The sequence below is a fragment of the Anabrus simplex genome, chromosome 2 (genome assembly GCF_040414725.1).
Source record: "Anabrus simplex isolate iqAnaSimp1 chromosome 2, ASM4041472v1, whole genome shotgun sequence".
NCBI classification, from domain to species: domain Eukaryota; kingdom Metazoa; phylum Arthropoda; class Insecta; order Orthoptera; family Tettigoniidae; genus Anabrus; species Anabrus simplex.
The window spans coordinates 646,059,330-646,084,458 of record NC_090266.1 but is presented as its reverse complement, the minus strand read 5'-3'; the positions used below and the strand labels follow the sequence as shown (position 1 = coordinate 646,084,458).

Here is a 25,129-nt window from a genome sequence, read left to right as displayed (position 1 = left end):
ACAAGCACACATAATCGTCGTCGTCAGCTGTAACTTGATCCGAGTATATATAACTTCTTCCTGCATACATTAACCAGTTCAACTCAGTTTATGGATGTGTTTACGATGACTAAACAGACCAATCCTGCTATAAAACATACGCACGTACAAATCACACTGAATGGTTGGAGGAGGGTGGGGTTGTAATTAACGGAGTTTTCTTGCCTCTTGATGTCTGTGGTGTTCTCTTTTAAACAAGTTGACAGCGGTGGATGTAGTATTCCGCAACAGTGAGCGGTCCACAGCACATTCTCTCCATGTCTGTATATCTATACCAGTTGTCTTCATGATGTGTTTCAGCTGGTCCTTAAAACGCTTAATAGGGGCTCCATGAGGTCTACTGCCGGAGCAAAGTTCACCATAAAGAATTTGGCGGGAAGCTGGTATCACCCATGCAGTGAACATGGCCTAAACATCTCAGTTGATGAGCGATGATTGTTGCCTCAAAGCTATTTAGCTGCGCTTTGTCGAGAACTGCCGTGTTGGTCACATAGTCCTCCCACTTTACATTCAAGATGAATCTGATTTTCTGTTGGTGGAAGCGCTCAAGTTTTTTGATATCACGATGATAGTGTGTCCAAGTTTCACAGCCATACAGCAGCGTGGAAATGACAACAGCTTTGTACACCTTGAGTTTGGTATTCGGTTTTAGGTCGTTATTCATGAAGACTCTGCATTAACCGTCCGAATGCTGCATGAACAGCCCCAATTCTTTTATCAATGTCTTGTTTACAGGTACACCGTTTAGACAAAATGCATCCAAGATATGAAAAGTGATCAACCTATTACAGTGTTGTGGCTAAGATGGAAATACTGAACTCAGGAAGTGTTAATTCTGGGGCAGGTTGTGCAAGTACCTTTGTTTTTCGCATTAATGGCAAGATGAAAGCGATCACATGCAGTTTTAAAGCAGTTGTCTGACTTGTAGTTCTGCAGGTGTTGGAACAGGAGATGCGATGTCATCGGCATACTGCAGTTCTTTCACCCGGGTAACCAGAGTACGCCTTCATGAGCAAAGTCTTGCCAGATTGAAAAGGCCTCCATCAAAACGAAATTTAATCTCCGTGCCTAAGTTGTGTGCAGATGATTCATGCAGCATGGCGGCCATGTACAGTGCAAAGAGTGTAGGAGCAAGCACACAGCCTTGTTTCAATCCATGAGTGATTGGGAACGAATCTGATACTGAGTTACCATGAAGAACCTGTCCAGACATGCCATCATGAAGAGCTTGAGCCAATTCCACATAACGTTCAGGACATTAAAAATATGTCAATACTTTCCACATATCAGATCTTGGTACTGAATCAAAGGCTTTTTCCAGATCTATAGAAAACTAAATACAGAGACTGCTGTTGTTCTCTGCATGTTTCCTGGAGTTGTCTAGCACAGATCATCATATTTGTTGTGCATCTGGGGGTTCATAAACCACATTGAGACTCGGGCAAAATCTTCTCTGAGATACAGTAACTCTGAGTTGGTTTAATAGAATTCTTGCGAGAATTTTACCTGCAATTGACTAAAGCGATATACCACGGTAGTTCCCACATACACTACGATCGCCCTTCTTGAAGATAGTGGTGATGGTAGCATTCTTCAAGTCGTCAGGTACTTCTCGAGTTTCCCAAATCAAGAGGATGAGTGTGAAAAGTCTAGCCTTCAAGGGTATACCTCCATTTTGTATCAGTTCCAGAGGGATGTTATCAGGACCAGGAGCCTTTCTTGGTTTTAGTTATTGAGTGCTTTTGTGAAGTCTCTGTATGTAGGTGAAGCTGCCATCCATGGTTGTTGGGGCTGCGGAGGGACATTACGAAGAAAGTCCTCAGCAGCATTGGTGACACAATTTAGAAGTGAAGAGAAATGTTCCTTCCAATGCTGTAAAATTTCTCCATTATCAGTTAAAATGATGGAGTTGTCAGCAGTCTTCAGTGACCCCAATGAAGATCGAATTGGACCATATATCTCCTTTATGCCAGCATAGAAGTTTTGCAGGTCAGGGGCATCAGATAGTCTTCGCAGTTCTTCAGCTTTTTGTTGCCACCAGTTATTCTTAATTTCCCTAATTTGTGCCTGACATTTTCTTTTAAGTTCCAAGAAATGTGATTTCTTCACACTGGAACACAGATCTTGAAGATAGGATAGGTGGGCTTCACGTTTGCATTGTTCACACATTTAATTTCTTCATTATTTTCATCAAACCAGTCCTGTCTTTTTTTCTTCACAAAACCAATTATTTCCTCAGCTGACTCAGTGATAACCTTCTGAATTGTGGCCCATTCCTGATTTGTACTATCACTGCCGACTGGATGACTAGCCAGTTTGTTTGAGATTGCATTTCTGTAATCTGTGGCAGTTGATTCAATTTGAAGTTCAGAAGTATCGAATTTATTTCTGGGCAGGTTGTGGATGGATCTTTTTGGGGCAGGTTTTGGATGGATCTTTTTGGTTTGCAACAGATTCAAATTCTCAACCGGCAAAAAAGGAGCTTTTTATCACATGGCTTGGTGATGATATAATTAGGGACGTGCCAGTGCTTTGAGCGAGGATGCATCCCAGTGGTCTTATAGCAATTAGGCAGGTGGAACTGAGTATTAGTAATGAGTTCATGTTCAGCACATAAACCAAGGAGCAGTTGACCATTGGCATTACAGTTGCCAAGTCCATGTTTTCCCATCACATTGCCCCATAATTGGTGATCTTTACCTACTCTGGCATTGAAATCGCCAAGTAGTAAGAGTTTGTGTCTTAGTGGTACTTTGGTGATGGTAGGTTGTAGAATTGGTCTTTAGCTTCTGCATCTGCATCCAAGGTGGGAGCCTATGCAGAGATGAGTGTCATAGATTTGGCTCCAGAGAGTGGGATTCCGAGAGTCATAATTCTCTCACTGACTGCAGTTGGAGTTAGCTGATAATCATTCACCAATATGGTCTTCACAGCGAATCCCAGACCATGAATGCGGTGTTCTCCCTCATCTTCTTCCTTCCGGAAGATTGTGTAACCTGAGCTAAACTCTGCAAGTTCACCTTCGCTGGTCAGTCTGGTTTCACTTAAGGCAGCAATATCAATGTTCATTCTTCCAAGCTCATTGGTGGCCAGCGCTATTCTTCTCTCAGGTCTGTTATTGTCTTTCAAATCAAGTAGGGTCTGAACATTCCAGGTTCCTATAATCAAAGTTTTGGTAATCTTCGTTTTTCGCCCGCATAAGAGGTGACCCGCTGGGTGCGGCCTCCCAGCCGGCTGTGAGTGTGACTACCGATGTTTAGCCCACATTTTCTAGGGCCTTCCCCATTCAGGGCAGGCAGCGGTGATCCTTAATAGGCCTGCCCAAACACAGATGCAGGACCGAATTCCTGAGTAGTCACGGGGTCTCAGAAAGACGACCATTACACATCTGCTGCCAACGTGCAGGTCCGAACTAGAGGCTTCCAGTTTCATCCGAAAACCTGCCTCCACCATCCTTATCCCATCGCCGTTGGACTTGAGTTGAAGGGAGTGACAGCAGGAAAAACTGCCACAAGCAGGATTTTTTAAAAGGTGGATTGCAGCTTGCAAGGAAGTGACCCACCCACTATGATCTCGGAGCTATACCCTGCGGCACAAGTGAAATGGGACATGCAGGTTCTAATACCACGACTGCAATGGACTGCCGCAGACTCGAAATACCATTGAGTTGCGACTTCACAGCCAGTCTGTCTGGCATGATCTCATCCACCTCTACGACCGATGAGAACCACAAAAACGAGGTTCTTCCGTCCATTTTGCCGTTAAGTCAGAGACACAGATGATGGGTTCCAGTGTCATTTTCTACACGTAGGGGACCATCACCCCACCCAAAGGGGCTCATCCGCCGGAAGCCGTTGGCCCCTATGGGGGTCAAATTATTTACCGCTGCTCGTCACTCGACGTTAGCTGTTTTTACAGCTGGTTGCCAAGCCAGCTAACCCTCCTCCTTTCCCATTCCAGACTTGGGACCGGACAATGGTGGAGTTGCACACATAATAACACACAATCAGAGTAAAATAATTTCTCACCTTGTCACAGAAGATGTTGAAAATATCCTCCATCTGCATCTACACATTTCTGGCTTCATCTAAGGAAATTTTAATTCATACACATAAGTTCATCTACCGAGGTAGCCTCAATTTCTCTCATGATATTTTGTTTGAGTTGATCTAGAGTGTGAGCGTTTGTTGCATAGACCATATTTTTCAATTTTTCCCATAAATAAAAATCTCAAACCATAAGATCTGGGGATCTTGCTGGCCACAATGGTTTACTAATTACCCTGTTGTTAAAAATTTCCTCAATTAAATTTAATGACTCGTTAGCCAAATGTGCAGTTGCCGAGTCTTGCTGGAAATATCCAAATTGGCATTCTTTTTCCGTCAATTGTTAAAAAATGATACGAGAATGTCATTCCTATATCTCTGCGCAGAGATTGTGGTTTCAAAAACTTTAGGCCTAATTATCCTGTGTGCAGTTACTGCTGCCAACACTCCCATTTTCTCTCTCTAGATAAACTCAAACAAATCATCATGAGAGAAATTGAGGCTATCTCGGTAGATGAACTAATGCATATGAATGAAATTTTCCTTAGATGGAGCCAGAAATGTGTAGATGCAGGTGGAGGACATTTTCATCATCTTCTGCAACAAGGTGAAAAATTATTTTGCTTTGATTATGCATTATTATGTGTGAATATTATTTACATGCGATTCATACAGATACTGTCCCGACCCCAAGCTCAGCAAGCCATGTGCTTGCCTGACCTTCAGCTCGCCCACCTACCCGGCTGCGCCGGCCGACCGGCCAGCCCCACTTTGAGTGAAAGACCCTGTAGATCTCAGGGAATATCTGGACAGGTGGTACGAATATTTTGAAAATCTTCTCAGTGTAAAAGGAAATCTTCTTGGTGACGTCTCAAACAAGCAAGCTCATGGGGAGGAGGACAATGATATTGGTGAAATAATGCTTGATTAAGTGGAAAGGATTGTCAAATAAACTCCATTGTCATAAAGCAGCAGGAATAGAAAAAAATAGCCTTGAAATGGTGAAATATAGCAGGAAGGCAGGGATGGAATGGCTTTACAGAGTGATAAAATTAGCGTAGAGTGTTAACTAGATACCGTCTGATTGGACAAAAACAGTAATTGCACCTATCTGTAAGCAAGGGACAGGAAGGATTGCAACAACTATTGAGGTATTTCATTGATCAGTACATCAGGTAAGGTATTAACTGGGATGTTGAAAGGGAGGGTGCGATCAGTGGTTAAGAGGAAGTTGGATAAAAAATCCAGTATGGTTTCAGACCGCAGATATGCTGTCCGTATCAGATTTTCGGTATGCGCCAGGTGATTGAAAAATGCTACGGGTGAAGTAGACTGTTACATTTCGTAGATTTACAGAAAGCATATTACAGAGTACCGAGGGAAAATATGTTCGCCATACTGGGGGGACTATGGGATTAACGGTAGATCATTAAAATCAGTCCAAGGCATTTATGTTAGTTGTTAGACAAGGCTGTAATCTCTCACCTTTGTTGTTCATAGATTACATGGATTATCTGCTGAAAGGTATAAAGTGGCAGGGAGAGATTGAGTTAGGTGGAAGCAGTAAGCAGTCTGCCTATGCTGACGACTTGGTCTTAATGGCAGATTGTGTCTAAAGCCGGCAGTCTAGTATCTTGGAACTTGAAAATATGTGAAATGATTATGTTATGAAAATTAGCCTTGCCAAGACTTAATTGATGTCAATAGGTAAGAAATTCAATAAAACTGAATGTCAGATTGGGGGTATAAAGCTGGAGCAGGTAGATACTGGTAATTTCAAGTAGTAGTAGTAATAATAATAATAATAATAATAATAATAATAATAATAATAATAATAATAATAATAATGTTATTGGCTTTACATCCCCCTAACTACTTTTTCGGTTTTCGGAGACGCCAAGGTGCCGGAAGTTAGTTCCACAGGAGTTCTTTTGCGTGCCAGTAAATCTACCGACACGGGGCTGACGTATTTGAACACCTTGAAATACCACCGGACTGAGCCAGGATCGAACCTGCCAAGTAGGGGACAGAAGGCCAGCGCCTCAACAGTCTGAGCCACTCAGCCCAGCAACTTCAAGTATTTAGGATGTGTGTTCTCCCAGGATGGTAGTGTAGTAAGTGATATTGAATCACGGTGCAGTAAAGCTATAGCAGTGAGCCCACAGTTCCAGTCAACAGTATTCTTTAAGAAGGAAGTCAGCTCCCAGACGAAACTATCTTTACATCTGTCCATTTTCAGACCAGCTTTGCTTTATGGGAGTGAAATCTGGGTGGACTCAGTATATCTTATTCGTAAGTTAGAGGTAAGAACAAACATTTAAGAACAATTGCAGGAGGGTACACGGAATGAGAAGATAAAAGCTAGGTTGGAATGAACTCACTGGATGAAGCTGTATCCATAAACCTTCTTCTGTGGTGGAGTCATGTGAGGCGAATGGAGGAGGATAGGTTACTTGGGAGAATAATGGAATCTGTTATGGCAGGTAAGGGAAGTAGAGGGAGATCAACACTATGATGGATAGACTCATTTTCTAACGATTTAAAGATAAGACATATAGAATTAAATGAGGCCACAGAACAAGTTACAAATAGGGGATTGTGATGGCATTTATTAAATTCACAGAGGCTTGTAGACTGAACTCTGAAAGGCTTAATGGTCTATAATGAAGATATATGTAATGTATGTATGTGTGTATGTATGCATGTACAGTAGTAGTCTGTTGTAACGAGTATGGACTATAATGAGATCTCTGTTATAACTACAGTTTTTTCCTGTCCCTTCAAAATTCCTATATTAAACTGTGTATTATCCCTTGGTTACAGCGAGAGCCCTATCACACATCCATTACTCGGAGCGATTAAGAGTGCACGATTTTTTCCGTTACCAACATTTATGCATCCAGCGATTATATTGCATGTGATCAATTATCTTCGTATCGTTTCCTCGCTATGTCCACTAGCAAGCTCTCTCGTCGACATTCAAAGGCGATGTCAGAGTCTATTTATAATACCCGTCGACTGCTGTTCTGTATTTTAAAAAAAAAAAAAAAAAAAAAAAAAAAAAAAAAAAAAAAAAAAAAAAAAAATGGAAATGAAAGAGTAGCATATGTTTTCATAATACGTGCGTAAATTACATATCCGATAGTAGTTGTTAACTCTTAAAAATAAAAGCTGAAATAAACGATTTATTATTTTTAATACTAAACGCAGCAATTTACCCAATCGCATCATTTGACGACCCTAGCTCCCAAAAGTTATTCGTGGCATATGAATCCAATGACGAGCTTAGCTCGCGGTGATGCACTGCTGTATATCAGTACATGTAGTTCAGTTACTAACTCACAGATGCCAGTAGTATGCATTCTGAGCTGAAGTTTAGACATGTAGCTTCGGTTATATCCTGCGCTCAAGGTTATCACACACTTCTGGAACAAGAGATAAAAGCATCTTTGTTCATATTATTTCGCTTACGTCAGTTGCAATCATGGCGTCAAGCAGATGTGTTGGTGTTGAAGATGGAATATGAAAGCTAACAGATAATGTTTTAGAGAGTGATTTGTGACGACGAAATAGACCCTGAAGGTCGTAGTTCGAGTTCAAGTGATGCATATAGTACAGTAGTGTTGTCCCCGTTTTTACCATCAAGGTAATTTGCCCCAGACTAGTCAACTGATCCCAGGCGTGCTCAGTCCGAACAATGATAAAATAATGCCCTAAAATGCTTACACTCTGGATCTTGATGGGGAACATATAACTAAATACGGACATGATGAGGTCAATTAAGAACTACAAATAAAGCAAGGCGAAGCATGACATCAGTTTTGGAGGAAAATCTGTTTATTAAAAAATACACGATAAATATTTTTTAAAAATAGCAAAAGTATCTAATCATACAGATTTACATGACTCAGATTGTTGTTCTTTTTTCCAGCTGGATAAAGTCCATCTTGAGAATCAGAATATATTACAAATTTATAATGTATGCGACACACATACTTAACATGTCAAATCAAATCTTGAAGTTTCATTTTAACACATGTTCTTGCATGCTCGCACCATGCTCCTGGCTTTACTTTTTGCTAACACTTTTAACTGTAGATGAGTACGTTCCCCAGTTCTGCACACTTGACATTGCAGTGGGGTCCCTAACCTTAAGAAAAGACGTGATTTAATGTGCAAAAGGGGGGGGGGGGGGACAAAACTAACCTAACTGTACAATATGTATAACGCGCTAAGTGGTAAAACCTACGCACAAAATATATACATGCTGAGCTATGAGTAAACTCATGAGCACAACAAACAAAGTGTATTGGAACCACACAAAATCAAAATCAAATAAATGGCAAAATATACACTTAAAGAAACAAAAACATGATATAATATTTTCCAGGGCTCACCAAGAAAAGCATGCAGCATTCATGCAACTTGCATCCACTGAAAGCCTCAATGGAAATAAAAGGAAACATAATTACACTTTAAGCAACACTTCCTATTCAACGCAGGTTCCCGAGAAATAATTACGCGATACAAAATCAATAAACTGGTGGACTTTACAATATCACGCACATATCAACATGGATTCCTGAAATGAAATTACATGACACAAATACATTTTAAAAAAATGAGCTAATTCAACGTTGTATCCTGGAAGAGGTGACATGACACAAAATATTCCTCAGCGCGGTTATATCGTAAAAGAAAATCCAAAACAAACATCGCGATATAAATCTCTTGTTAACTACAACAACTGTAGAGACATGGACAGAAGCAATAAAATCATGAAGTATAGGCAGCTCAAATAAAACTCTCACCATATGAACCTCGCTAACACACGGTGGAATGACTCAAAGTGGAGATCCACGTCTCCCAAAATAGAGCAACAATACCAAAACCACAGGGTCCATCCCTTTACACACGCTGCTCAAAAGTCTACCCGAGGCAAGTCGCATAATCAAGAAAATGCAGGCCTTTCAGATGAGAAACGCGTCCTCTTAGTCAAAATTACACAAATAACATCACATGTCCTAAAGTTGCATAAAACTGAAGAAATATGAAGGACGTCGTCTAACATTCGCTCGCATGAAAGAAACACGACCGCGCTGGTCATGTGTCAAAGCACACGCACTCAGAGTAAACATGAATAATAAAGTGGCCAACTCTGTAATAAATAATTATGTTAAACGGAGACTAAGAAATTGTCACATTGACAATCGCTCATGTCTGAACATCGGCAAGTTACTGAAATATCTCAATCCTACATCGCGAGAAACTCTTATTGATGATAATAATAATAATAATAATAATAATAATAATAATAATAATAATAATAATAATAATAATAATAATAATAATAAATTTTACAGAAATGTTATTCTAATATTCGGAACTCAAAATACTAAACAGCATTCGCGTAACTCGTGAATCAATTACTAATTTACAACCTAGATGTACAAAATAGTCGTGAAGATGACGCTAACAAGTTCGTAGATCCACACTTCACCGTCTCACACACTCTCATTCATACATCATGCAATAAATCCCAGGAAACGTGACGGCATGTTTCTGTACACTTTGAGCTCCCATTAATAATACATTAATCTAGTCCTTCCTGACTTTAATTTGAATCCTTATTTACAATTAAGCCCCGAGACGTACACTGTATCTAGAACATCAAAGCAAAACAAATTTAAAAACATATTAGGCTAAAATAAAAGACTGACTCGTAAAAGAAATGACACTAACCACTCAGCTAAATAAATCGGAATAAAATCTAAGAAATCAAGCTGCGACCTCATGCAAAGGGTCCATATTTCTGTTACAATTATATTTACATTAACAAGCTTCCTATCATTTACTTTAAATAGGACGTAGTCCTTCCAAACAAAGCTACATCTACAGAAATTAAATATCAAGTTATCCTATCCCCTTTTGCAACATTAAACATGTTCACACTCACATAATTACATTAAAAACTCTGTACTCATCTGTTTCGTTGACTTATGGCCGCCCATCTTCAGGAGACAGCCGACCTCATCTTGTTTTTAGCCACCCATGTCGATGATGATGCTGCCTTCAGAAAAGACTTGGATCAGTCCTTTTGTCTCCATCGAGGGGTAGAAAGGTGATGTCGTATTTTCCGTTGCTGCTTCCGCTTCCGGATGCCGTCTAAAACATCCCCTCGTTCACGATGTAGAAACTAGGTCAAGATCAACCTGCCGGTTACTAGAATACTACAGCTGGGGATAAATTCCACTGACCGTGAAACCAGTTCCCATTCAGTAGCGGAACCGCTTCTCTTATCTACTCCCATAACTAGGTCAAATATTTCCCATTTTATAAATGGCTGGACTGAAAATTGTAAAATTTATGCCCTTGGAAAACTATTTACATAGGCAGGCTACTATGCATTTTGAAATGATTAAATGGAACTGTTCTCTCCCTTTGGTAATCGTAAGTTAAATGCCATTCTCCCAGTATTAGAAAACGTTAATAGATTAAATGCAGGCTGAGCATCTTCAAACAAAAATTTACAATTCCCCACACGATCACTCGCGTAAACAAAAACTTCTTCTTACGATGTTATCTGCACAGAATCTCGCCGAATAATAGGGTAACTAACTGACGCAGTCATCGTTTTTATTACCTCGTCCTCGAAGACTCCGTCGTATCCTCGATTGGGGCCATCTCTTCCCTAGACCAATGCCTAGTCATATTGACGGTGGCTCCATCGTTTCATTGGCTCAACACATCGTGTACCTGACGCTTACTTCAAACATCTCTCATAGGCGACCCTAGCCTCTCGCCTGGCTTCCGAAATGTTGTCCGTTGGAGTTCTATTGTTCCCTTGTTCGGCTTTGTGTGCGTCATATCGAAATTCCACCTTCCAAACTCAGCTGGTGAGCAAACAAACCTGAGCTCCAAGTTCCCTGCAGAAATTGCGACATGTGCTGCTGAATGTAAATGCTTCCTGCCAGTTACTAGTACTTAATAAAAATGAAATATTCTCTGTATATTTGAATAAATGACTGATTGATTAAATGAGCACTTCAGTAAGGGCTGTGTTGATGACACAGAAAGTGATACAAATGATGGTGGGCAAGTCTGCGGCGAGACTACATGATCTCCCAAGAGGCCGTAGTTTTGTGTTGGATAGGGATATGTCATTCAAGATCTACGCACTTTTAACTCCTAAAGGGGTAAGACCCCTCAGTGTGTTTTTGTGGTGCCGACTTCACCGTGGCCCACATCCTCGCAGTGTGTGCTGTAGTGTGGGGGCCGGTGACCTTGATGTTAGGCCCCTTTAAACAACAAACAACAAACAAACGTAGTGCGGGCTTTAAATGTGTTTTCTCAAGCGAACTGCTATGGTATTTAAATAGGATGTGAATGGGTTAAGCTGGAATGGGGTACACCTCAAGATGTGGCAGGCTGTATCGTTTAGTCTTATATTTTCTCGCGTCTGGTTAAATTTCGGAAAGGCTATTGTCATTTCTCTTCTAGTTCTTGAAATATGTTTTCATGATACATATATTTCGGTTAAGTTAGGTTAGGTGACTGTTTGAATATGAATACGGAAACATTTGCTACAAAATGCGATCAATCATCTTCGGTACGGTATCGTTTTCTCGCTATGTGCACTTGCGAGCTCTCTTGTTGGCATTCAGAGGCAATGTCGGAGTCGATTAGTAATACCTGTTAACTGCTGTTCCATAAAGAAATTTAGAAATGAAAGAAGACAACATTTTTCGTAACAAATACATAAATAACGTGGTCAATAGCAGTTGTTAACTCGTTACAAATGAATACTGAGGTAAGAGATCATTTAATTTTTAATGTTATATACTGAAATTAAGTCAGAATGTGATACACCTCAAGATATGGCAGAGTACACCACTGATCCAGGGGATAGTTTATATTTTCTTGCATCTAGTTAAATTTTGGAAAGCCTGTTCCCATGTAATTTTGTAGCAAGGAGGTTATAATTTCTCTACGTGCGCTTAAAATATTTTTTTAATGATACGTATATGGTTAGGTTAGATTAGGTGATGCTGTCTGAAGGAGAAAATTGAAACGTTTGCCACAGAAGCGTCTGGAGTGATACCATAATTTTTTTTCAGAATGAAATTAAACATACACTTTCACATAGTGTCAGATTTTGAAAAATGACAAAGGAGCAAGTCGTAGTGTGGATATCATCCGTGAAAACACAATTTTTGAACAAACCTATTCCTGTTTCATACTGACTGTAATATTTATGGGCTTCTTCCAGACTTTTACAAAAAATTCAGATATAACGACAATCCGTTACAGTGAGTAAATTTTTTTGCTGTTTTGAATTCTCGTTATAACAGACTTCTACTGTATGCATGATGTTATCTTCTTTAATTTTTTCACTTTCCCTACTCTCAGTTTTGCTATCGTAACTCTGTGATTTAAATCGAATGCTTCTTCTGGTAAAGCTGTTAAATCTATCAACTGTCTGCAGTTTGTCCTTTCCACCAGAAAGTAATGGCTTACTTATTTTATTCTTCTGTCACCCCATCGATAACATGTAATTTGCCTGCTGTTTTTCCTTCAAAATCGTTTGTTGCCCATAATCATTCCATTCCCCTCACAAAACAGAATTATCTCCTTAATTCCTTTTCCCATATTCATGTGGTCCAATTCTTTCTTTCCTTTCATTTCCCACCTGTGGATTTAAGTCTCCCATTATAATGACTTTCACATCCATTATCTCCTTTTCTGGTTTCTGCAGGAATTCCTCAATATCCTCCTCTGTGGTGCATATACTTGTATGCCTTCTTTCACTTCGTTCCTCATTCGCAGACTATTTTTGATTATCTTATCGCTCATATACTCTATCTCTAGCTGTTTTGAAATTATCAGGCCCACTCCATTTTTCACCCCTTGTCCACAATTCCAGTATAGTGTATATTACTGAAAAACTAGTGATAATGGCATGGAAAATTCGGAGAATAATAAAGGATAGACAAGATTGAAGAAGAAAGAAAACTGTCTCTCAGGTCTTTAGGGGTAGATTCTTTCATTCCTCTCCCTGATTTTCTGAAGCATGATCAAAATTGTGTGTTAAATTTGTATTCACAAATTGTATTAAGTGAAAAATTTTGCTAGGTATGAACGAATCCTCTTATATGTGTTGTATTTGTGTGTTTTAACAGCTAGCTGCAGCAGCGAAGAATTGATGTGTCTAGAATGTGCTTACGTAGCTCCATATCCCCAATTTAGTTTATGTCCTTGTTCAGTAAGTTTACCATGACTGGATTCTTCCATTTGGTCAGTTATAACAAAAGATCGAGCAAGTTGGCTGTGTGATTTGGGCCACATAGCTGTCGGCTTACTTTCAGGAGACGATGGGTTTGTAGCCCTGAATATAGTTTTTTGTGGTTTACCTTTTTCAAACCAGGAAAATGCTGGTGCTAGATCTTAAGGCAACAGCTGCTTCCTTACCAGTCTCAGCCCGTTCCTCTCCGGTCATCATCATTGAAAATATGCCTTAATTATTGTGACATTAAAACTAGTAGAAAAACATTAAAATGAAATCAACACAGAATATCCTGGAGGAATGAAGAGCATTACATTGTGTCCATTTCTGAGGACTTATTCTGCTCTGGAATCTCTGAAGCTTTTTTTTTGTGCCTGATATAGCCTGGTGAATGGAATACTAGAGCAGGTTTCTGCCAACAATGCACAGCTCAAACCATTTGTATCATTGTGTTGATTACAATTTATTTCCGCCTCCACCGAGCAAGTGGCTGCACAGTTTGGGTCTCGTAGCTATCAACTTGCATTCTGGAGATGGTTGGTTCAAACCCCACTGTCGCTAGCCCACAGGATGATTTTCTATGATTTCCCATTTTCACACCAGGCAAGTGCTGTCTGTATTTTAAATAAAGCCACAGTAACTTCCTTCCCACTCCTAGTCCTTTCGTACTCCATTGTCACTGGACGAGTTGGTCGTGCGGTTAGGAGCGCGCAGCTGTGAGCTTGCATCCGGGAGATAGTGGATTTGAATCCCACTGTCGGCAGCCCTGAAGATGGTTTTCCGTGGTTTCCTATTTTCACATCAGGCAAATGCTGGTGCTGTACCTTAATTAAGGCCGCGGCTGCTTCCTTCCAACTCCTAGCCCTTTCCTATCCCATCATTGCCATAAGACCTATCTGTGTCGGTGCGACGTAAAGCCACTAGCAAAAAAACAAAAACAAACTCCATTGTCACCATAACCCCTACCTGGACAGTTTATGAATATGACCGTCGAATTCCTTATTGGTGTTAACTCAACTTTGGTTTAAAAGAAGATTCTTCTGTCTTCCATTACTTAATTTATTAGCCAATGTATGAATTTTACATAAATTTAGCTCAATGTCTTATCGTCTAATTAAAATAGTACATGTTTCGTTCCAGTTTTATGGAACATCTTCAGCTAAGGAAAGCCTACATTATAAAAATTGACATAATTAAAATACTAAAAGTTGCAATATTTTATTAATAAAGGTCTATGTTCTACATTGATAAAGAGTTGAGAAAGCAGATAAAAAATTATAGTGATGTTTAAGTCGGTGAAGAATTATGTCCACTTATCAGGTATTTTTGTGAAGTGTTATCTTTTTTCTTCAAGGGGCAGGTCGTTGCTATTGCTAACAATGCGTTGTAGTATAATAATATTTATGGCAGGTAAAATTATGAATATAGAGTTGGCACTGTGATGGAATTTAAGTTTCTATGAGGACTGGGGGAAACTCCTTGGTATTGCAGTTGAAATTATGTTTGATTGTAGTATTATCTTTGATAATAAATACGTACATGAGTAGTCTCTCTGTTGCTCCTGTTGTGCTCACTACAACCAAACCTAACTTGAACGGCATGTCTGATTCCAAAGTTAATCCTAAATATGAACTCTCATGCCATTCTAGTTAATAAATAAAACAGGCTCATAAACGATCGAACGTAGGTCATGTATTCATAGGAAAATTTTGTGTTTTTTGGGGTGTACTATTTCCCCCCCACCTCCATTACTTCCCTCATTTTGGGACCATTCTGCAGAAATGTTGTTGAAAATTAGCAGACATCTTACATTTTGATTAATGTATACTGTACAGTGAAACCTTGGATTGCGTGCATAATTCGTTCCGGCAACATGCTTGTAATCCAAAGCACTCGTATATCAAACCATGTTTTCCCATAAGAAACTATTGAAACGCGGATGGTTCGTCCACAACACAAAAATATTTATTCGCATACCATTTCTAAAACAGTATAATTTTAAATAAATTAAAGTGCACTTTTCCTTACAATAGAATCATTGTTGGTGTGAGGGAGATGAGAGATGACGTGAGAAGAGTAACTCTGTAGCACGAATTTCACTAACGGAATCACTGCTATCTGTTGGCTCACTGGAATTTTGTTCTCTTCGTGCAACTTTAACGAGGAACATGTCCAATGACTGTTGCATTTAACTTTTTGAGGATTTCACAAAAATGTGACATTGCATTGTCATTGAACTGATTCATCGCTTGCACTGCTACAGCCTTATTCGGGTGGTGTTTTTCTAAAAATATTTGCACCGTTTCCAAATTTGTGCACTTCTCCCGAATATCAGTCGAAGTAAGAGATTCCATTAACTTTTCCTCCTCCTCTTCCCCGGATGAGATCTCCTCCATAACCTCCTCTTGTTGTTCGCGATGCAGGTCCATCAATTCATTGATGGTCAGTTCCTGGCTATGTTGTTCCACCAGCTCTTGAATGTCCACGTCATTCACCTCCAGCCCCATAGTCTTCCCTAAGGACACAATTTCATAGACAATCGGCGGCTCATTTTCACCAACAATCCCCTCAAAGTCATGTCCAAGAATACAGTCAGGCCACAGCTTTCCCCAAGTGGAAGTAAGAGTTCTCTTGGTGACTCCATCCCAGGATTTATCGATGATCTTCAGGCAGTTCACATTGGGGAAATGATTCCTCCCAAACTCTGGAGGGTAAGGTTTGTTCCTTTGGTCACTTCGAAGCATCGCTGAAATAATGCTTTTGTGTATAGCTTCTTGAAGTTCGAAATGACTTGCTGATCCATAGGCTGGAGTAGTGGAGTAGTGTTGATAGGAAGCAACTTAACCTTAACAAGAATTCCTCCAGTAAGTCGTCTTCAAGGCCTCAAGGCCTGGAGGATGAGCAGGAGCATTGTCCGTAACTAGCAAGACTTTGAGCGGCAGATTATTTTCTGAAAGGTATTTCTTTACTACAGGACCAAAAACCTCGTTCATCCATTCAACAAATGAAGAGGGGAGGGGAAAACGTAGGCACACACATGACGTATTGCGGAACTTCACTCGCTTATCAAGTTACAATTTATTTAAAATCTTTGCTCGTCTTGCGAAACACTCCGTAGACCAAGTTCCTCGCATTCCGAGGTTTCGCTGTATACTGAATATATTTCTTGTAAACGTAATTTTGAATTTATTTCATAACATCATAATTTTTAATTAATTGAATGAAATATGTTGGCCTTGAGTCTGTAGATTTACTGGCACGTAAAAGAACTCCAGCAGGACAAATTTCCTGCACCTCAGCGTCTCTTTAATCCATAAAATTAGTTAGAGGGATGTAAAAACTAATAAAATTATATTAATTTCATAAGGTCATTTGTCATGACTTATTTTCCAACTTTGTGAGTATTTTTAGAAAGTCATGGGGAAAGCAGATACATACTTGAATTTTACAAAACTTTGTTAAGAGTAATATCCACATCAAGAACTACCTGTCATTTTTAACTATATTTATTCTAATGATACATGCATTCCGTTATGTTTAACCGCACACTTCAAAAATTATCATCACTTGAAATTTAGGTGCATTATCATGGTAGAAAACCTCATAATGTTAAGATATATCTGATTTTGGGTAGACTAATTTTATAGGCTTTTGAAAAGTGATCTTTTCTTCATAGTATCAGCTGACGTATAGCAGTTTATTTCTTATGTACTGTATGTATTTTATATGATGTTCATACATTTCTTTCTTTGTAATTTATTTGAATGTTTTACCTCTAAAATAGGGATTGGTGATGATGATGATATTGCCATGTTTGAACCTGATGACCAGCCCAGTCAACAGCAACTTGTGAATGTGCCAAGTTCTAGTAATAGTTCGCATCCCATTACTGAGCAAACACATGGAAGTTCAAATTCACAGCAATCTCATTTGTTAACTCAGCTACAGAGCCCATCACAAATTCCGTTACAGGTAAACTCAAATTAAATAGCCTATAGTTATTTGCTGATTTAATATGGTATATTTCATGTTTTCAATTAAATCTACTCAGTGCAGGACTGGAATAAAGCAATATGTTATCAAGTGTGAGATGATCACATGGTCTCAAACCATATGATTTTTTTTTCCATTAAACCGTCTGGTGGCCGTGATCGTTAAGGCGTCAAGCCTATGGTCTGATACATGGTTAGCCAATTCAGGTCCCATTGGCAAAAACGTTTCACCATCAGAATATTGCACGGCAGGCTAGGAGAGATGGTGGCATACAATTTCTGACCACTAGCTTGGGTGCCAAAAGTCTGGATTCATTTCCTAACCTCTCTGCAGTGTTTATATGGATTGAGGGCATGTGATGCTGTTGGTGTTGATTCATCTGTCAGATGGTGATGTTAAGCCTGAGGAGACCTCTTGGTGTTTTTCGACAAGAATAAGCTATTACACATGATAAAAATCATTCTTGGATCCGTATTGAAAGTACTTATATTAAATAAAACTAGTATGTTTTTATTGTTTACCCACCTATTCAATACAATAAAATCTAAAAAAATTAGGACTTTGTCCTTATCAAATTGTCATCATAACAAATTATTAAATTAGATGGTACTTGTTTCACTTCTCATTGTACGCATCATCAGCCATAGTTTCACTTTAAGAATAAATCAGGTACGTGATTGGAATTGACTTATGATATACTGTTAATTTATAACTATGTTTTGTAAAATGGATGAGAGTAGGCTATGTGCCAACACTGGGTTTCACCCTCACCCCACATCATTGTCGTCGTCACACCCTCAAACATGCAAGCCACCTACAGGTGTCATTTAGAAAGACTTTGCACCTCACAAACCGAACATGTCCTCAGGCACTCCTGGTGCTAAAAGCCGTACACTAAATAAATAATTTATTTTTCCAGAATATTTTATAATGGATGTTCTTCAGTGCAAATATTGAAAGTTGTTTCATAAGGGTACCTTTTTAAAATCAAGTACATAAGCAGTTCGATGTTGGTTAACAATATAAAGAAACTTGTATCTTTCTTGTTATAATCTTATAAAATGTAAACTTGCTGTATTTATTTTTTGCTAGAGGGTGGGATACCAACTGCTAATGACTAGATTTCTCATAGTGAAAGGGGTTTAACCCCTTCGGTGGCGGGTTTTGGGAGACCTCCTGTGCCAGAAAAGTGAGGTTTTTCGGAGGAAATTATTTATTTTTAGGAAGCAAGGAATGAGTAACACTTATTAAGGGAACACATTCATATATTATTCAAGGTTAATAAAATCTTACTTTACACTCTATTAACACTTTTTTACAGTAGGCCTGTGATATAGTTTCATAAAAATCATAAAACACTGGTGTTTCGAGTAGGACCTATACTGTCCTGTAAGCAATACATTCTTATTTCATGCTTTTGTATTATTCCCATCAGCAACACTAACGCAATCAATTGCCAAATTTTGTAAGAGTTTATTTTTTCCAAAACTGTGCCCTTCCATGCGGAAATTTATTTACAAGTTTTTTCAATGCAATTTTAGAATAGGGCCAACGAATTTTTTCGGGCACTGTCAAATTTACAATTTCATCTGTTACAATCAGTTCAAAACAGTCAATCGCACTCACCTCTGATAATCCTCACACCAGGATTTGCCGTAAATGGAATAATATTAGGTCGCGCACTATCCCCAGGCTTACACATTTTCCAAACGAATGTATATTCAACATCTACCATCACCTTAGCTTCTGATGTAATACCTTCTTCACTTTCACTACAATTACTGAGGTCATCATCTGAAGAATCAATAGTACCATTATAGCTACTATCAGAAATACTAATGTCACTTAGAGATTCATCTTTGATGTAGTTCCTTATTTTGTCTTCAGGCAAACTTCTCTTCCGTTTCGCGCTCGCCATTTCTGTTTACCTCGTCAGCTGGCCAGAGGTTGTATATGTAAAGTAGAAAAGATAAGGCATATTTTAGGCCAGACGCTTCGTGAATACAGCTGGAAATCCTCCCGCCATTTGTTGAGAATGCTTGAAAACATTTTCCAAAGCGATTAGAGCACCCGAGAAATTATTGGGCGATCGCAAAATGAACACTGCAGCTAAACGAGAATTTCTCGGGCGGTGACGTTATGGGCAGGCGTGCGCCACCCGAGAATTTCTCGGGCGTGCCACTGAAGGGGTTAATGAAGGTAGTTTTTAAAAACAGTATGACTACTTAATTTTGCTGAAAGTAAATGAGTGATCATCAGCATAATGTTTTTTATGAACATGTTTCACTTTCGCTGATAAGTGATCTGTGATTTAAGTTTATTACAACATTTATTGAAAATATGCTCTAACTTGAACTGTTTTTCCATAAGAAATTCTCCTTTTATGAGAATTGAAAATTGATTGCTGTTTAAAGGTGATGTACTGACAATTGATGTACTGTTTAATATGATTTAGTGCGTATCGAATCCCTTGCCGGAGTTTAACACTTTGAAGATGATCTAGGGGTGACGGACGCTCATACAAAATATCGTATGTCGCCCCTCATGGGGTAGTGTGTCCAGGACTCTCAACTTTAGGCTGTCACGCAAAACTAGTGCTACCATTTGCTGTTGTATTGCATTGCTTGTTCACGTAAGGTGTTCATAGAGTGCAGCGTAGTGTTCATTCCTTTCTCAGCATGCTGTGCATTGAGCAACAGACAGTGGAATTCAATTATTAGTGGCAAAAAAAGTAATGTGGATTGGAGCCTATTATTGCTTTATTCTTACATACTATTGTTACATCACTTCAGAAATGGTTATTATTAGATCGATGGAGTTTCATTGTTCTAAGGAAAGTTAAAATTACAAAAGAAAACAACACAGATGATATATCATGTTAGTCATTGAATTTATGCCGTAGTATAAATGATATGAAAGGATAACAGTTTTTACAAGATACAAATCACTTGTGAACCAACTCATATTGAGGTTTGCGTAAGAATGCTTTGTCCGGGCAATGTTTACAATATGTTGTTACTTTCTTCGCTTTCCTTGCAGCCTGTCGACCTCCAGTTTCGTTAGCCTCTTTGTAGCATATGCTGCAGCATTTTCTTCTCTTATTATTTTATTACAGTACTGTAATTAAAGTGTGTGGTACTGTATTTTAATAAAAATTCTAAATCAATCTTACCTCCAATGCGTTAAATCCATTATCTAATGTAACTCGATTCTCAAAACTGCTATCGTCAACGTCGGAGTCCTCTGCATAATCTTCATGATGAATAATACAGTAATAATAATTGTGATAATGATAATAATACCGTAATACAGTAATAATAATTCCTGCTTGTTCAAGAAAAAATGTGTCATGGAACGAACTAGAGGGTATGAAACTGTTTTGTTTTGTGCTACACGTGCGTTCTGGCTTAAGTCATAATGTAAAAATAGGGTTTGCCTAGTAGCTCTCAGCACTTATAGCAAGAGAATTACTAATATCAACAGCTAAGAATGAAAGGGTAAAAACAAAATATTACAATACAATTTTGCCAGAGCATTTCGGTTAAGCCGGGTTCCGGTTAAGCGAAGTTCATTTAAGCAGGGTTCTACTGTATATGCATCTGGAATATCAGGAAAAGTATTCGATTTACTGTGGAAGGGAACATACTGTTTTATTAGCATTAATAGAAAGCTTGTTATGGCATAACCATGATTGTATAACAATATCTTGTTTCATTTGTGTTATTAGATTTAACACAGTATCTCCTGTATAGGATATGCTTGTATCATCAGCAAGTAGAGAAACAGATCCATGTAAAAATATCATTTATATAAATTTAAAAACTGTAGGGGGTTGTGTATTGACCTTTGAGGAACACTACACAGCGTAGAAGCAGCAGAACTAGAATTAATGTTAACAGTAACACAGTGCAGTTTTCAAAGCAATTCCCAAAGTTTTCAGTCTATGTAACAGTAATTTGTGGGCGACAAGTATCATTGGCTTTCTTTAGTTCATAATACTTTAGTTGTGCTTTTCTCTTAGGTAACAGCTACTTCTAACCTAATACTCTGCTTGTATTAATAATGCACACAAATGTTCTCACTAAAATAATATATCAGAATCTTGTACATAAACTCACACTAAGTACATCAGATTGATAGCCATACTGTTCCTAGCCTTTTAATGAAACTTCATCATTTTGCATTAATGGAAGGAATAACTTGGTAACTTTTCACTGTTAGCACTCCCCAGTGATTCTTGAATGCTGATTTAAAATGTTTTATTTATGTAATTTTTATTTTACTGCAGTCTGGATCCCTGCGCCTGGCTCTGGAAGATGGACGGGTTGTTTTCCATTCATCTACAGCACCTTCAGTGCCTGCTGCTGAAACCCAAGTGAAGTTACAGGTTTGTGATAATTTCATTATCAACAAGGAAGATTGTCTCATCCTTTGAAAGGTTGCACTGAAAACCATCCCCTGAAAAATTTTATAGTTTGCCTCAGTGGTATCCTTTTTTCTAGGTCATTTCTATAACTCCAACTAGTCTGAAGTAAGTAATGAATTGGCACTTTGTAAGAAGTAAGCTATTCTTGAGAGTTAATGATATCCTAGCCATTTCAGTCAATTGACATATGACATATTTTCAAGTGAATTGGGATGGTAGGCAATTTAAACAATGAAAAAATCACTCGTTAAGTAGAATCCTCAGTTTATTTTACGATACAAATTCAATGCACAACAATAAGGAAACCACTTTACTACTCAAGCTAGACATACCATCGAGTTACAGCAGTGGAATAGAATTTGGTGGAAGTACAGGACAAGTCATTACTACTTGGAGTTTACCCCTTGTACTCTATCTTCATTAACTCTCGATAGCTTGTAGTCATTTCGACATTTAAAAGTACTGAAATTTACTGTACACAACAGTTTCTCAATCAGCTGTAAATAATAATTTAGAAGACTACTTGACAATCGAAACATGTAATCCCCATTTTTTTTCTTCCCTATGTATATCATATTTGTCTTCCTAATCCAAGAGCATGTCAGTTTTGTATAATTGATTCAATCACTTCAGTTTTAGGTCAGTTATCTAAGCAGTCAATGTGATTTTTTAAAATTCCTATCTAATGAGTACTTTTGCTCAGTTTATATTGGTCACCTGCCTTACTAATTTGAGAATGTATCTTGTGTTGACCAATTGTATAGCCAAATTACTTTATGAACTTTGAAAGTTATGGCTTCAGAACAAACCGTATTCCTGGGATATTATCTGTTAACACCTCAATTCACCATTAAAAATCATTTCTTTTCAATATTTCAAAAAACATTATCGTACCAATAGAAAGTTTCATATTGATAACTTTCTGTTTAACCGAGCTGGAAAGCTGCAGTCACTTAAGTGCAGCCAGTATCGGGAGATAGTGGGTTTGAGCCCCACTGTCGGCAGCCCTGAAGATGTTTTTCCGTGGTTTCTCATTTTCACACCAGGCAAATGCTGGGGCTGTACTTTAATTAAGGCCACGGCCGCTTCCTTCCAATTCTTAGGCCTTTCCTATCCCATCGTTGCCGTAAGACATATCTGTGTTGGTGCGATGTAAAGAAAAAAAAACCTTTCTGTTTAGTGTGATTTCAGATTCACACTAATTAGAAAGCACTATTGGTCATGACTGAAAATTTCACCCTGCAATTACCTTCCACAAATTGTAGTTGATGTAGTACTTAAAATGAAAGGAAAAGTATATATTACAATGCTGAAGCATTAACATTTGTGACCCTACGCGAAAGCAAACAACAAAGTGTGCATTAAGCATTCCCCTGTGTTGAGTATGTGTTGGCCACTTGGAGCAACTTCTGAAAATGTGAAATGCCTACATAAATTTGATTTGTACTGTTTTTTTTTTTAAATTCTGAGATTTTTCTTTGGTTAAAAATTATACAAATTGTATATTCGAGAAAAATATTTTGTATCTAAAGATTTTTCCATTGCTTGCATCCATCTGACCAACTGATTAGTGCAGTTGGTTAAGGTTCTAGTGCATTTGCCTCCTGTGCTTAGTGCTCCTCAAATCCTGATGCAGTTTATTGGCATTTAAGTGAAACAGAACGCAAATTAGCCATTGGCAGAATATTTACTAGTATGCGAAAGAACCCCTTTTCAGGATAAAATTTTGCGGAATACAGCAACACAAACAGTACTGAAATTAATTGCAAACATGCTCTGAATATCACCAGAAACCTGCCACTTCATCAACAATGGAAGCAGCAAGGTGGAGCTATAGCCCACACCGCGAAGGGGTTAGTTGCTCTTCTGCAACAACACTTAGGAGATCACCTAGTTTCCCGTGAAACAGAATTCCCGTACACTTCCTTCTCCCCGAAGGTACCTACATATGGGATATGCTCAAAGAATCCATTTTCCAGTCAGATAACGACCTTGGAATGTTCCCGAAATACAAAGGAAGATGGTCATCTTTTGTGTCCTTGCGGCATGTTCGACAATACCTTTCTGAAAGAATGTTTCTTGAGGGTCCACCTTTTCAATACATTATGTTTTTTATTAATTTATATGAATAATGCTGCATCATTACTGTATCAGTTTCATCTGTGGATCAGTGGTAGTGTGTTGGCCTCCGGATCCCAAGATAGCGGGTTCAAACCCGGCAGAGGTAGTCTGATTTTTGAAGGGCGGAAGAAAAGTCCATTCGACATGCCGTGTCATATGATGTCAGCATGTAAAAGATCTCAGGTGACACACTTGGTGTATACTGGACAAAATTAAATCTCAGTCACAGACGCACAAGAGAGATTTGGTTTACTCTGTCTGCCACCTAGTAGGCCTAGAGCAGGCCTTTCCAACTCGAGCACTTCTTGCTTGGGCGAACCCGCGCTGCACTCAACAGCACTGTTCCCCTCCTTCCCCACCTACCCCGCGAAGTGGTCAGTGCATGTGTGCGTAAGAGACAGAACATTCGTTCTCATTCCCTCTGTGTGTGTGTGTGTCATTCTCAGTGGAATTTATTCGATAGAACAGATAGCGGAGCAGTTGGTTTCACCTTTGTTAAAAATGCCGTTTAATCCTTCATGGGTGGATTAATATTTTGTTCTCAGTACCGAAGGGAAGGATCATTGTTTAATTTGTCATTTCATTTTAAGCATAAAGTCTTCAACCTTTCGACTACACTACCACAATAAACATGTTTCAACCTATGGTGACATTGTTAGCACAGCAAGAACCGAACAAAATGCTAAGTTAAAATCGGAATTGCCAAGTTCTGTAGAGATAAGTAATAACTTACTCATTAGGAATTGTTATACATGCAATTTAGGGGAGTTTTTTTAAATTTTGGGTTTGTATTTTTAAGAAATGCTTAGAATTAGAGTTAGATGGGCTGCTAAGGAAACACAAAAGGTAATTGTTTTATCTCCCTGTCTTACAGATAGCCTACTTGAACCCAACAATTTAGAAGGTGCAGTTCCAGCAAGTTATGGGCTTTAAATGCTCCGAAAATGGCAAAAAGTTGGCGACCCGTTACTGGTGGTGAATTTGTAAAAGAATGTTTAATAAAGTGCTCGGAAGTATTGTGTCCATGTGGCCCACTTTGAGGCGATAAGCTTGTTAAAAAAAGGAAAAAAGGAGAGAGAGAGAGAGAGAGAGAGAGAGAGAGAGAGAGTGTGTGTGTGTGTGTGTGTGTGTGTGTGTTCCCTATAACGGAGGAACTACTGGACATCATTCCCCTCAAAGATACTACCACCAGAGCAGATATGTTTGCAGCTGTTGAAGACG

At 38.7% G+C, this 25,129-nt stretch overlaps 1 protein-coding gene across 1 annotated transcript in view; it reads left to right on the top strand.

The window, feature by feature from the left end:
• Positions 1-25,129, top strand: part of LOC136863624 (serine-rich adhesin for platelets) — a 402,886-nt gene that overhangs the window by 146,325 nt on the left and 231,432 nt on the right. Inside the window, exons 8-9 of the mRNA XM_068226021.1 lie at positions 17,153-17,340; positions 21,650-21,748. Of these exons, the coding sequence (XP_068082122.1) occupies positions 17,153-17,340; positions 21,650-21,748 (287 nt within the window). The remainder of the gene's footprint in view (positions 1-17,152; positions 17,341-21,649; positions 21,749-25,129) is intronic.